This window comes from Necator americanus, chromosome V (assembly GCF_031761385.1).
Source record: "Necator americanus strain Aroian chromosome V, whole genome shotgun sequence".
Classification (NCBI taxonomy): Eukaryota; Metazoa; Nematoda; class Chromadorea; order Rhabditida; family Ancylostomatidae; genus Necator; species Necator americanus.
In genome coordinates, this window is record NC_087375.1 from 26908580 (window position 1) to 26923716 (window position 15137).

Below are 15137 nucleotides of genomic sequence, written 5' to 3' on the forward strand. Positions count from 1 at the left end.
CTGTATTTTCATTGCCCATCAAAGTGATCACTCGTTGAAATATCCAAGATTACACAGGATGTTCGGGAAATAGTTGCATGACATCTACTGATTTACAGACATTGCCAATAGCACGTTCGTTTTACTTAGAAACAGCTGTTGGGGAAAATGTAGTTGGGGGAGGGAATTAACTGCGCCCTTATTTCTGGAAAGCTCTATCTTCCTTTTTTTCTCTTCGTAACTTTAGCTTGCAGATCATAGATCCTCTAAGACTAATGTTTAGGTTCTAGACAACCAACTGACTTAGTTATTTACTTCCAGAAATAAGGGCGCCACAGAGTGTCTCCCCTCCCTCCCCTCAAACCACACTTTCCCCAGCTGTTTAATTCCCCACTTTTCTGAACGCCTTCATTTCATTCTTTTAAAAATCATAGGATTAATTTTTCTTCTACTACTGCACAACAACGCCCACGTTTTCCTTCCCTAAGTATCCGTTGGTTCCTCGTTTCATCAGTAATTTGGCCGCCATTCCATGCCCTGTCGCCGTTCGTTTTCGGTAACATTTTGACTCTCTGGCTTCATCATTACCTCTTTGCTGGGTTGCTGAGCAGGATAATACCAACGTTTTAAGGCGACGTATGGAAGTAGTTAGAGTCAGAAGTTAACGAACATGTTCACTGATGATACCCATTCCATTTTTCATCATTTTCCCGTCAGATCTGTCAATCGCAAATAGAAATCTTTCATATTCTTATGTTTTCATATTCGTGGTTTTCTTTTTTGTTAGTGTACTTAAAATTAAAGTCCTCTGTGTGTGTCTGCTACCTTTTTTTGCAATCATCTATTTCTTCGTACTTGTTCATTTCACCTGTAAACTTACTTATCGAGGGCATGTTTCAGGGTGGTGTGGCCAGTGGCCTGCTTGACGTGTATTCTGTGAACTACAGAAGCAAATGAGTTCAACCCCGGAGACACAGCTCTCGACTCAGGTAGTGATTTGTCCCACTCATCGACCATTTCTTCTGCTATGATTCACCTTTCCTTGCGGCGACATCTAAATCATACAGCGGTCATTGTAATGCGAGCCGCTCCCACCAATCGCAGTCCACTCGGATTTCAAGTGCTTATCGCTGTGAGCGCGACATCCAACACTAGCAAACGCAGTTAAAGTTGAATTTTACTGGGCATTTGATTTCTTTTCAGAGTAAACCTGCTTGGAAGCATTAAAAACTTGGATTGTAAAGTCACGGTGCGTTATGAAACAGTGTAATTTCGTCGAACTGAGCTACATCTGGGTAAAAATCTTCTTATGTTAGCTTTGCAGATGTTAAACCACTTGTGCTAGAAGTGTGTAGAGAGGGAGAATGACATTATCGCAAGGGAAGGGATCCATTAAAAGGCTGGTAGTACGGTACCATAAGTTCATGAGATGAGATTTTAAAGGCTCCTTCCTGGTGCTTCTGTTTGAGTGGATCCATGTCAGTTGAGTTGTGATAATTACTACCGAAGTTTCGAAGACTATTTCTTTTCCATCTCCTTCGAAAGTCATAAATAAGATTCTACTTTCAAAACTTGAGTGGATTTTTTTGCGCTCAACCGACGTCAGAAGACACTTTCTTAGTGGAAGCGTGACATTCAGTGGAATCCATTTAATTGATATGAAACTGAACTGAGAATTTAATTCATTACTGAAACACCACACATTCGATTGTGGTCTCTGCTTCTGTTTTCGGATGAAGTTGGAATAAGAAGAGAAAGAAATATTCTCAGCGAATATTTGCTAGAGAAGTTCCAATATATCTAATCATTCATGAATAGCGAATCCGGGAAGAAGAAAGTTTCGATATTGAAGATTAGAAAATGTTCTAAGAAAGGTTCAGTTCGTAATCAAAGTACTAGTGATCTCTTTTGAATTAATATCCATTTACAATAATAAACTGGATAGTCGCAGAATTTCCACGGTGGTTTTTCTTAGTCTGCTATGCTATTGCTGGTTGTAACGTAAACGTTCTTCTGTTCGGTGTTGTAGGTTCATAATAAAAACACAGCACAATTTTTCACTCAAGATGGCTATTGTCTATTCAAGGTTCTCCCCCCTATTCTTTCTGCTTACCGATGAACTGTGACTCATGAACTGATCTCGAAATAATCCAGGGTTGAAACTGTCAGTAGCCCATACAAGAGAGTGGGTGACTCATTGCTGTTTTGAAAAAATGATCATAACAGAGTAGAATAAAAGCAAATGTCAGATGAAAAGTCGATCAGAACTCAAATTTCTCGAAACTCATCCTGCTAATGTTTGCAAATCATCTCTAAGTTTATAATAATGCAGATTTTTGTGTTACAGTAAATTTAGAGATGCGCGCGGAAAACCAGTACATGCTGGAACTACCTAGTAGATGATTTCAGAGTGCATGTGTTGGGTTTTTTCTTTGTATCTACTGCTCTGTGTAATTTCCCCTCCTGTGGTGCACGTTCTTGTTCTGCGTGTAAAAGCTGACAGTTGTTGACAAAAATGCTTATCCGTTTTGTCATTTTTGCTTACTTAACCTTGCTTTGTGGCTTTTTCATTGCGTTGCAACTGTTTTGCAAAGGTTCTTGTCTGTAGTGTGCGGATTTTCTTGCGACACACTCATGTTCGAATAGGTATTGATTTTGTGATGTTGCATACAACTTATTATTCGGACTCATAGTAAAGATATGTCAGTTACACTGCGACAGATCCGCTCTTACGCTATGAGCCTTGAAGCGCTCATATTTTTCTTGTCATTCATTCCCAGCAAACTTTATTTTTAGATCGTCCCCTCGACGGAGGATGGAGATAAGCAATCACGTCACACCAAAAAACCCTCGAACCGGCCTGCGTTGCAGATCTATAAACCACCTGGTATGTCTTTTCAGCACTGTACTCAAAGAATTTTGGTAGTGAACGCCTATACTGTGTCCAAGAAGGGAAACTTTCTAAGTACGACCTCGTTAACAGTCAGCTCGAGGCAAAAGTAGGGCAGGGTCGGATTCCAAACCAGAACAAGAAAACCAAATGAAACTTGTTTTACTTGATATCCTTGAGACAGTGGGTACAATAAAGCGGGCAGAGAGGATTTTTTTTTCGTTCAAACAAAGGAAAGACGATGGACTTGTTCCCTTCGTGGTCATCCTATCCGGAATTTCATAGCAAAACCGTTACGGAGTAGATCCAAAAATGATGGCTTGCCCTTAAAGAGGATGAACTGTTTGAAATGTTAATGAAAAGTAAAGTTTACCGACTTACTATGATGGAAGGAGAGCTGAATCAAAATAATGTTTCATAACTCTGAAGAGTTTGCACAACCGAAAGTCATGGGTCGGTGACATCACCATCGAAGGTGTTATCTTTTTTGAAATCGTTATATTTCGACATAGCTGTTGGCTTTGGTAAATTGTCGTATTTTAGCCCTATATTAGACTAGCTTTTATTTTCCCGTACTTGCAAACTTGAAGAATTTCGATTGTCTGGGATTAGTTCCCGATAAATCGGAGTATATCATTGTTAGATATCGTTGTGGATTCTTATTGCCATTCTTATTGGTTATTCTTATTCTACGTTGATTAGAATATTTTCTATCAAATCACGAAGATGGTGAATATCTTCCAGCGTTTAAGACTATTACGCATAAGATCAGCCTTCAGCTATACGTTTTCTGACGAGAACAAGCATCGTATTGCTGATGTGTTTTCGTCAGCAACAGACGATTTCAAACACTCTCAAGGCATTCCCATTCTTCTTTGACATAACTTTCCTTGAAATAGTCCGAACAGCAGTGTAAATTGTGCATGAATCATTAATTTCTTCGAGAACTGGGACTTCTTTGAAGATTTTTCTTTGATATTCGCAGAATAGTTCTTCCTCTTCTACATGTTTTCATAGGAACATGCATGGGAGTTTTCTTCATTACGTTATTCACAGCTAATTTATACTTCGTTATACCTGGTTACACAGGTACGCAGTGTAGTGATATGCAATTTTAAAGTGTTTGTTATCGTTCGCTCTCTTATAGCGTCAGGAGTTACCTTCAGAATTCTACGAAAATGGAGAACTGTTCGTGGAGAATGCTACTTTCAGTTAAAGTGAAAGTGATAGCGCGACGTCCTTATGTTCTACGTAATTACTTTGTTAAAGAAATTATGATTGCTGCAAAAATTCAATGTTTAACAAACAACTGTCGAAAACATACGGTATTGTTGTTGAGATGATGGGTCGCAGGGAACGACATATTTGTCTCACATCACGGATTCGAACTGGAGCAACTTTGCACTGCGTTGAACTTTTTCATTGAGACCTGTGAATAATTGCCAGTATTGAATATTTATGGCGTCCGTTCGGCAATTGTCTGCCTTGCCTTTTTGTTTGGTCAAGTTTGCACACAGAACATACATTTTCCTTCTATGTTATTGCATGAAGATGGTAGAACCTGATTAAACTTCCGATTTTTCTCCGAATATTTCACGCACTTCGTCTTTTTTCAGCTCATTAGCCTCAGATTTTCTAAGTATTATTTCCTGCACAACAACTAGTTTGATTCTGAGCTTCATTCTTAATCTAATGCGTTTTTAATGTTTCCTGCAAACTCTGAGCTGTGAAGGAAGTTTTCCGTCGACAGATGTGTGCGATTTCTCCCGTTACAAGTGTGCAGCGTTTGCGAGTTGTGACGAAGATACGTTCCTCCAGCCTAGAGTTCATTAATTCCTTGCGATATTTGCGAATCGCATGCCCGTGGAGTGGTAATCCACGCAGACTTTCAGTGTATAATGTAATCCCTCGCAGAATCCATAACTCTGTTTGTTTCGTCGACGTGCATACATACGCAGTTGTTCTGCCTACTGTGATACGCTCGCAATTGATCGGATCTTTTTCTGTTGATTTGGAGACTAGTAGTCATTGTATACCAGGACATAAGCGGAGTGCTCCTCATATTCACTTTTTTTTTGTGAGCATCTCATGTCAACCGCACAACTCTGCCGCACTCTCTTATTTCTTCTCTATTTCGCTACGACGTAATGTCGTTTTACACCTTGTCACTCGTTTTTCTCGAGAGTGTCGCGGCCTCTTTTCGGTCTTCGTGATCATCAGTTGTCGCGAAGTTTGCTTGGATTTCGTTCTGCTCTAGCTTCTGAACTGGTCACCTGCCCCTTACTGAGATTTTTTTTGGCACTGGATCGGACAAGTGTGAGTGATGTCAGCGGCAATTCTAGATGAGTTAGACACTATCACTTATGGTTAGTTTATTGATTATTTTTCGGACTAAACACTAGCATTAGAGCATTGAAGCTTTGTATTTCATCCAGATCTTTTCTCGTTAATGTGGATCCTAATATCGGTGGATAAATGAAATATTATATAGAACCGACAGTGTTGAACAAATTGAGCACTATTTGATCTTCTGTAACATCGCATTAAGGAACGGCATATGCGCAGCATAGCTAGCCTATAAGCAAACAGTTCTCATTTGTGCCTCCGTAACACTGATCGACTTAGATTGCGGGCTCATTTTCAGTGCTAATTTGAAGTATCACTAAGCCAATCTGTGACTAGAGCTGCTTCTAGTAATGTTGTCGTGTGGCAGAAAGTTTTTCTGGAGCGATTGATTGGTGAAGAGTTTTAGGTGGATGAACAACAACAGTGCAGCTATGAATCATAATCAGGAAGATTTGGTCTGCTCGCAGAAGAATTATGCGACCAGATCAAATCATTCTGAACAATTGCTTCGAAAATGTCACTGCATCAATTCAGTGCAACGTAAAGATCCACTGTTTTGCGTCAGTTTAATGACGCACACACGTATGACGCGTATGCTTGTAGCATAAAACAAATGACCATGAAGAATAATATCATGCTCTTTGTTATTTTGTAAGGCGTTGCGCACTTAAAAAGATACAGCCAGTTTTGGTACATTCTCGACATCACTTGTATTGTACTTGTTCTATGTATTCATTACTACTCATAAGGAGTCGCTCTGACGTAGATTTCGTGGTAATCAACAGTGTTTCCAATAAAGTTGGTTTTTCTAGTAAATTTACATTGTTTACTTTTGATTAACATTCTTTTTTATTGCGTGAGGTGAATGCACGGAAGGTTTAGCGACGAGGGTTTGCTTGTTGACAGAGGCAAAGCAGAGAGAGCATTCTGCGCCGCGCCGCGGATTATCTTTGAACACATTGAACAGGAGCTGGATCTTTTGTTTGGGACCGTTGTAAAGTTATCGGTGCTAAATTATGAGCAGATTCCATTATATATATATATTATATATATATATATATGTTTACAAATGTTTGTTTGTTTACTTTATGAAACAAACTCGGGATATTTGAGTTCGCCAACTTTTGATCCAAGTGGTTCTAGGGCCACAAGATAGAATGGCTGGATTGGATAAATAAATATTCTCGTTTATTCTAACGACTTCTTCTTATAATTTCATTTATCCATACAGTGCGCAGTTCCTGAGGAAATGCAGTGAAGGGTTGACCACGCTGAACCGTGTTGTTTGACTATTAGTCGTTCTTTGACACTATTCATTCTACTGCTCAATGCTCTGCTATCTAGGACTTCGATCTGGAGGATCCAGTAATGATGGAAGTGTCTCCTCTGCCGCTGGAGGAGTCACTGTGGGTGCAGCCCTTTCACCCTCTACAGGAGTACGTTCGCATATGTCCTCCACTATTAATTCCCAACAACAACATAAGAAAACCAATAGAGAAGTGGAAGGTAGTAGTGACTGATGTTTCTCATTTTTCACATTGCTTTCTGGACTTCATTCCATGTTATTACAGAAAACAATAATTATCGTAGTACAACGATGACATCAGATCGAGATATATCGTTACGCCATTCCGACTCACACTGTCAAAGTTCTCAGCGGCTAAAGCGTACTGAGAGCAGCATCAGCTCTGAGAGTGCTGTATCACAGGTGGCTGAGAGCGTAGATCTTGCTGTTATTGTCTGTCATAACATTTTATTGTTAGAAATCTTCGGGCTCCGGTTCTGGACGTGGGAATGGAAACGCTAGCATTGGCAGGGAAACCGGTGCTCCACATGTTGAAAAACGCTCAAAGCAACTTACTCCACCGAAGAAGGAATCAAAGGTAGAACTATTGTAGGAATACAGGAATTGATCAACAAAATATTCTTTCACTTAATTGGATTCGATTAACTCTCAGAAGAAAGTCATGACGGAACGTGAAATGATGGAGGCAGCAGCGGGGCTTCGGACTCTTGGAATTAGTGGGAACACCACCGAAATCGAAAATTGGATAGCTAGTGCGTGCTGTTTTGGATTCTACCAAAAGAAGGGATAAAATAGCTGTTTCAGGTGGATTCTCAGCTGATGCTGTTGCTGAAAGCGTTGGATCAACGCTATGTCAACACGCCATTGAAGGTGGAGGCGGTCGTGTTGTAGCTAAGCTATGTGGTTCGCTGCGAGATGCACCATCTGCATACTCTCTTTACAGGGTAGAACATTTTCAGTCATTTTTGTTCAATTAGTTTTTCGTTTCTATTTTATTTAGTCGTATGATTCAGGGACTGATGTCTTCTATATCACAATACTTTGAGTGTCGTGATCGTTTGCGAGCTGACCATTTTCGCATGTGGATCTCGTTTCTTTCATTTGTTGCAGATCTGTACGCTAATATCGGAGGAGGGAAAGACGGTGCGCATGGTTGTCTCATTATTTTCTGCTGCATTTTTGCCTACCTTTCGATGAATATTTTTAGGAGAACTCGTAAATTTTGTCTTCCAAGTATTCGACTATCTTCTGCGTGCTCCGATCCTAGAGACGCTAAAAATTGAGGAGGTTTGCTCATTGCAGTTCTTTTTAAATATGACCTTTTTATGAACTTGATTCCTCAACACTAAATTAGAAAATTCAACACTTTTTCTTTATTATCCTGGAGGTTTCTATCCTACTGTTTCCTGGAATCCTTACACATTATGACGATTTAAAATACCTCCACATACATATGTAGTTTTTTTTAGGACTTTTATGTTTATGTGTTTATATTTACGTCTATTTATTTTTATTTATGTTCAAGGCCAGAAGTGTGCACGCGAAAAAAATTTACTTGAGAGATCATTTCAAACGGGTATTGGGATTTGATATTCTAAGTAACTTATGAGCCCATTAAAACTTTAGGTTCGGGGCGTGCTAGAATTACTAGCATGCTTTTTGGTACTCATTGACTCGTAGGAACCGCAGGATTGGGTTTCACCTGGATTGCATGTGAGAGTTACTAGTGATGTCGTGTAGACTTACGTTAACTAAGACTTAGTTGCAATATACATAATAACTTAGAATACGGAGGCTGATTCAAAGAATTTAATGCGATGTGCTAAATTTGCTTCTCGAGATAAATCTTACTCAGTTTTATGCATTTCATTAAACGCCTGGAAGTCATACTGCTGCAATACATTTTTTTTTAATGAAATGACTTTTTTTGGTGCTGAGAATGCTTTTTTCTCGAAACGGTCATCGTGCAAATGGGTTTCCGTTTTTCAAAGTTTTTCATATTTTGAAAGATTTCTCGCTTTGATTTAGTTTGCTTCAAAATCGCTGTTTTAGTTGGAATCTCTCATCTCTGCTTTACTCTCCGTCGGTTATGACTTGGAACGAGAATGTCCTGACCAGTTGTCTCTACTGAAAGATTTAATCAGGTACCCGTTTATTTCTCGATTTTCTGCTTTCGAAACCATAGTTGTTTTTTTTTTAATAGGGATGCATTTATTGACGTATCTGAACCGTGGGCCCGAAAGATGATCTTGTTATTGTTGGAACTAGGAGCAAGTGGATGGAAGCTTCCCGCCGAGGCCAACGAGTACTACTTTCAGCAAACAACGAATTAAATGTTGTTAAGAAAGAGTTGAGTCAGAGGTCGGAAAGGTTTCATTCCATGTTATAACAAAATAAATTATCTTGTTTGCATGTTTAGTTTGAATAGGTTCCCTTTTCAGCTAATTTGCAATTTGTGTTATTCCATAATTTTGAATGTGCCTGCGTTTCATATGTTTCTAATGTGTTATGTTTAGCTTTTGTTCATGTTACTGTACGAAATCATGACAAAAGTGCAATTTTCTCTGCTCATTGTTCATTCATGTTAATGTTTATATAAGCAGTTATTTTTTATTTTTATTGCCATGACATTTTTGCTTTTGTTACCATAGTCGTTTTCTAGTCGCTTATTCTAGTTTGTAAATGTCTGGGTCGAAACATTTATGTCAAACACTTTAACCTGGTCATTTCCCAGCACAATTCTTCAGAATTTTGAAATCGAAGGTTTTCTGGACCACTGCGGTCGCCTATCGATTGTGTGATATCAGTCGCAGTCACTTGCTTTCGCTGCTGTTTCTTTATCGTTTTTAAATGTTATGCCACATTTTCATTAAATTAATGCTCATGTTGTCACTACTTATTTAAATTAGTCTTACTGACTGAGGTTCTTCTCATCATCATAGTGTGCCTTGTTTTTTTTTTCTTTCTATTTTTCTCAGTTATCATATTTGTACAGAGAGTTAATAAATATATGACAATTAGTTGAAGTGTATGGCTCGGTATATTCGGTTGTGGGACCGTTTTGTGGAGTATCTTTTCTTCAATTGAGAGTGGAAAAAAAATGAATAATGGTGTTGAACAGTTATCAATACGCATAGAAATGTCCAAGGACAATATTCGCTTAGTGTTCTTGGTTAGTTGATAGATTTCCTGTCTTCATATAGCCTGTTCAGTTCCTTTTTTTCCTTTGGACCATTACAGTGCGAGCATTGGTAGCTGAAATTAGATCCAAAGAGGTTGAAACATATATGGTCGATCAGTTGAATGTAAAATTTTCTTTGAAGAATTACGGAGAAGTTGTAGCGGTACCCTTAGACACAATGAATCATACACAATCGTTTTGTTTTGTTGTTCTCTTAATTCGTTTGTCTTAGGTTGCGGAATAGTTTTAGTTGGGTTTATTAAAGACAGCATACCACGAATCTGTGGTGGTACGGACTTCAGGTGGAGGATTCGTATACGGGACAGTAGATTATGGAGTGGGGCCCATTTCTTCCTAATTGCCGCAAAAAACGGCCTGGATGATGTGGCCAGAGCACAAGGCTGGCGCGCTCCAATCAAACTCCTAGTAGAAAATAGTGCGCTAGAACGCCCGAAGCCGTGTCGTCCTGGCCATTTTTTACTGCAATTAGGAAAAAAAATGGACGGATTCACCCCCCTCTCCATAATCTACGATCCCGTATACGAATATCCCACCTGAAATCCGTACCACCTCAGATTTGTGGGGTGAAGCCTTTAAAGTGGCGTAAGTGCTCAATTGTAACCCGTTCATTTTCTAAGCGGTTCTGCTCATCTTTTTGTAGTTCCGTTAAGTATTTATTATTATTATCATTTATATATCGGAAAGTAGGGCAGAGTTTTGCCTTCTAACGATGAAGAATACTATGTCCAGCTGATGCTCGGCGCAGTTGCATAAGCAGATGCGCTCGAAGCTGCGCGATGATGCTGGTGGTCGAGATCGAAGTGGGGCCCTTGCTAACAGCACTTATCTCTGCAGTTTGAGTTGCTCGCAACCACCCAGTTCAGCTTACCAACTGCGCAACCGCTTGCGCAGCTGCACCGAGCTTCAGGTCATTTTGACCCGGAACTGGACGTGTGTGCACCATCTGGCTCATGTGTGCGATTGCTGCAATTAAACTGTGTTGATATCGATTGGAAATGACCGCGTATCAAGGATTTTTCGGCTGATAGTCCTTCTATCGGACATCAAAATTTTCTTACTCAATTATATATATATATATATATATATATATATATATATATATATATACAAAATTGCAAACATCGATCAACTCTTTATACTACTCTTGTTTTAATTGCAATCGTTCTTTTTCTGTTAATCAGAATAATGAAATTTCATACAAGTATTATTTCTATATGAAATATAAAACCATTTTGTACGTGGCTGAAGACGAGCAATTTGACATGATGTCAATCAATCACTGACAAACGTTACATTACCTTGTCACCTAGACATGAGCTTGGCTAGCAGACGGGATGCTTCAAGTGCCGCGAAATTTGATCAATTTATGACTCACTATAATCAGGGACGAGCAAAGTTAATGGAAGCTGTTGAAATAGATGAGAAATATGACGGTAAGCTATTTCTTTCTGGTATCCTTCTTATAACTGGATTAGTTGCTAACTGGTTACACTATATACGACTAGAAGTTGTAGAATCATTCAAAGAGAAGAAAGTATTGGCTTGCGAACTGTATAAACAAGGTATGGATGCATTTAAAAAGGTGTGTTTACAACTTGGCTTAAGTAGGACGTTCTGCAATACTAGTTGTGTCAGGCTGAAAGTATAAACATCATGGATATTCAAGCCGATAAAAGGAAAGAAGCTTCTGAAGCAAAAGAAAAAATGATAGGCTATCATCGAAGTGCGAAAGAACGCTTCGTTACTCTCAGTTAGTGTTTTTCTTGTTGTTTAAAATTTTCTATTTGCGAGCCTTTCATTTTTCATTTTGTCGTTTTCAGTGAATAAAGTACAAGGTACAAATGTTTCAAATCACTCCACGTCTCTACCTGGTACTTCAAGTGCTCGAGTTGCTTCACCATCACGATTAGGTGCTCGCGTTAACTCAGCGCCGACGGTTGGTGGTTTCAACTTCAAAAGAATCTTATTTTTCCTTATCCCTACATAATCTAGGTGATTTTTTTTTAAAGCGACATCTGTCCACTTTTGTTTTTTCCTTTGTTGTTTTTTTTTCTGAAACCTCGTTAATTTGTTTGGGATGTTGTTTGTATTCATGGAAGAATTAGGAGTATGAATCAGCTATATATTCGTACAACTAGCTTTGTACGATTTTTTTGGTCCTAGCTATCGCTGCTTTAAACAACAAATTATAAAATGCCTGTATGAGTCCACTTTTAGCGCGTGCTTTGATTAAACAGCCTGTAGTTGGATGCTCTAGGGACGTCGTAAGGTGCGAAAGATCGCGTCACCGAGTGATCTTTACGTTAGTCAAATGCGCATGTCTGGACAAAGAATCAAAGACAACCAGAAGAAATTTCCGGGAATTCGAAGTACGAAGGAAAAAATGGGAAAGGTAAAAACTGAGATTGGGGCTGTGAACATAACATATAGGAAGCTAAACACTATCTGTCTTAATCTTCCGCAGTTTTCAAGCTTTTTCTGCTTGCTTTTTATTTGACTACCTATTCATTGTGTTTGTTATTCCATAGCAGGAATTTAATGCTATTATTTTAAGGCTGGTCGATCAACAACCGCGTGCGCAGCTATACCTACTCGTCAGCAGCTTCTGAAGGGAGTTGACGCCAAGTTCGGAGAGAGACTTCTAGATGAGATGCTTGATCGAACTGGAGTTAGGCTTTCGGATGTAGCGGGATGTGAATCAGCGAAAGAGGCTTTAGAGGAGGTTAGTCACCTGTTGTGTTGTTTATGGTCTTCTGAACAGTATCTTTTTTCTTCCTGTTCACGCTAGACTGTAAACTGTGACTGATTTATTTAGTAATATTTCAGGCTGTAATACTGCCTGCGATGAATCCAGGACTGTTTAGTGGTTTACGACAGCCGGTTAAAGGCATTTTGTTATTTGGTCCTCCAGGAAATGGAAAAACAATGCTCGTGCGTGTTATCATTTACGTGTATAGGTTAGGACACATTTTCGGGAACTTCTAAACTTTTTTGCAGGCAAAAGCTGTGGCTTCTGAAGCACGTCAAGTTTTCTTCAATATTTCGGCCGCAAGCTTAACCTCTAAATGGGTTGGAGATGCAGAAAAAACCATAAGAAGTCTTTTTCAGATAGCTAGAAACGCTCAGCCTGCAATAATTTTCATAGGTCATTCTCTTTACTCATTTTCTCCCTCCAATCATATCCTTTGCTGCTTGCCATTTTTCTTGTGTTTATAGCATAGTTTTTACAGATGAAATCGACTCCATTTTGTGCGATCGTTCCGAAAAGGACACGGAAGTGTCACGTCGAATGAAGACGGAATTTCTTCTGCAGTTTGATGGCGCCACTAGTAGTACAGATGACCGAATCCTTGTCATTGGTGCCACAAACCGGCCGTTTGAGCTTGACGATGCTGTGTTACGGTACGACATCTTCCTTGTTTCATTTATTCAAAGGAGCTGTTGTAGCTAATTTCTTTCGTTGTACTATTCAGAGTATTGATTTGGTTTTCTCTAAATCAAATTTAACTTGTTCTCTAAAAACCTTCCCTCCAACTTTTAACCAATATTTGCTATAAACCTGTACTTTCATTGTGGTTCTCTGCTTACGTCTTTAAAACCTCCAATCTAGACGATTCCCGAAACGAATATTGTTGGATTTACCAGACGAGCGTGCTCGTTATACGCTTCTTAAGACAATCCTAGAAAAACACAATATGGCTGCTGGACTTAGTGATTACGATATCAGGTATGAGTTTCTGACTCTTATTTTGTATTCTTTTTCGTGGTGAGTGTATGATTTCTGTATTTGATCTACCACTTCTTAAGGTGGATAGCCTCTCGAACTCCTGGGTACTCTAATTCTGATCTTGTCGCTCTTTGCAAAGAGGCTGCCATGGTTCCTGTACGGAGTATTGATAGGAAGAAATTAGCCACTACAGATGAGAGCAAGTTGCGAAACCTTCGCGTGAGTTACTTCCAAGTTTTTTTAAAGGAATTCTTTCTCTATTTGCTGACTTTGATTCACATTTCGTTTTCAATCAATGGAAGATCATGATGGATTGCATGTTTATGCAGCTGCCGTCATGCATTCATTCAAACGTTTTTCAAGAACCACTAAACACTAGTTTTATTTCTGCGTGCGACCTCAGCCCAAGATGTGGGATAAAGTGTAGTTGGGGTGGGAGGAGGGTACGGGCACTCTATCGCATTCTTATTTCTGGAAGCAAACAACTGGTAAAATGTATTTGGGAGGAGGGGAGGGGGTCAGTGGCTTCCTTATATCTCGGAGTAAATAATTATGTCAGTTGGGGTTCTAAAGTCTAAGCATAAGTCTTAGAGGATCTATGACATGTATCTAATGTTACTAAGAGAAAAAAGTAAGTTAGAGCGTCGAGAAATGAGAGTGCGGTTGAGTCTCTCCAACTACACTTTATTTGACATGATATACTTGTTGTCTTCTTTGAAACTTACCCGTACTTTATCTCTCCGACTGACTTAAGGTTGGAGCGGTAGTATTGCTGTTATAGCATGCAGTCAAAAAAACCATATATCGATCAAAATAGCATTTTCATTGTTTTGGCGTTAGTTATCTTTTTCTTATAAGTCGTCATTGTCAAAGTGGTTTTGCAGAAATGATCGCAAAAAATGAAGCTGGCAGCTTTCTGTCTCTCCATTTCATTGTTGTTGTTGCGAACCAGTCAAGATTAACCGTCATGTATAATATTCATTATAATTGACTCAGGAAGAGAAGCTTCTTGGGTAGTTCACTCCCAATTGAAAATACGACAATCTTTTTGAATCGATAAGCGATAGAATGGACCGCTTTTTCAAAACAGAAACTTGGTTTTTTTAGTGTTCTGACTTCGACAAAGCCCTTGACGTAATCAAGCCCTCTTCTAATTCTCGAAATCTGCAATTACTGGCGGATTTCGCTCGGCGTGCCGGACAGGTGGGGTGACAATTATCGTCGAAACCCGTTGTCGAGGTTTCGAAGACTTTTTCGTGCCCTTTTCGCTTGGTGAAATGGTCGATGTCAGTTGTACTAGTTCTACTTATTTATTTATTGCATGCTATTTCTGTTCACATTTGGTCGCTGAGCTAGCATATGATGTTTTCTTGTCCATGTTCTGTTTCGCCGCTTTTAATTACTTGAACATATAACGAAGCAGCACACTGCCTTTCTTGGTACTCTTGTCATTTGTCAGTAAATCTTGAAGTCATCGTATAATTCGTGGAAATTTGACCAGTTATGTGTACAAAATGTGATCATTTTCCCTGCTGTTGAACGGTCTAGAGTGTAGGGAAAGATTTTGATCTCAACACTATATTTCATTGTATTATGATATTCCTTGGAGCGGTGGTTTTTTATAATTGCTTTCTTCCACTTTATAAATTTATACAACTCTTGTGACACTCAGAAGCAGCGAAATATG

General features: G+C 39.1%; 1 protein-coding gene across 4 annotated transcripts; it reads left to right on the plus strand.

Annotated features, from left to right (window-relative positions):
- Positions 1 to 932: 932 nt before the first annotated feature.
- Positions 933 to 14662, plus strand: RB195_015341 (uncharacterized protein; the record flags this gene model as incomplete). 4 transcript variants are annotated; one of them, XM_064206008.1, is made up of 24 exons in its annotated part: positions 933 to 968; positions 2776 to 2866; positions 6560 to 6721; positions 6787 to 6923; positions 6979 to 7098; positions 7174 to 7273; positions 7326 to 7465; positions 7535 to 7664; positions 7729 to 7808; positions 8574 to 8665; positions 8725 to 8826; positions 9659 to 9693; positions 11034 to 11156; positions 11238 to 11305; positions 11359 to 11473; positions 11544 to 11659; positions 11981 to 12115; positions 12278 to 12445; positions 12550 to 12654; positions 12721 to 12868; positions 12954 to 13125; positions 13334 to 13450; positions 13531 to 13669; positions 14558 to 14662. In XM_064206008.1, the coding sequence occupies 24 exons, from the start codon at positions 933 to 935 to the stop codon at positions 14660 to 14662; spliced, it is 2736 nt and encodes a 911-aa protein (XP_064061888.1). The 4 variants fall into 4 exon arrangements, with proteins under 4 accessions (XP_064061888.1, XP_064061889.1, XP_013301208.2 ...); XM_064206009.1 differs by lacking the exon at positions 11981 to 12115; XM_064206007.1 differs by lacking the exons at positions 933 to 968; positions 2776 to 2866; positions 6560 to 6721; ... (7 more) ...; positions 8725 to 8826; positions 9659 to 9693 and having other exon boundaries at positions 11036 to 11156.
- Between the last annotated feature and the right edge of the window lie 475 nt (positions 14663 to 15137).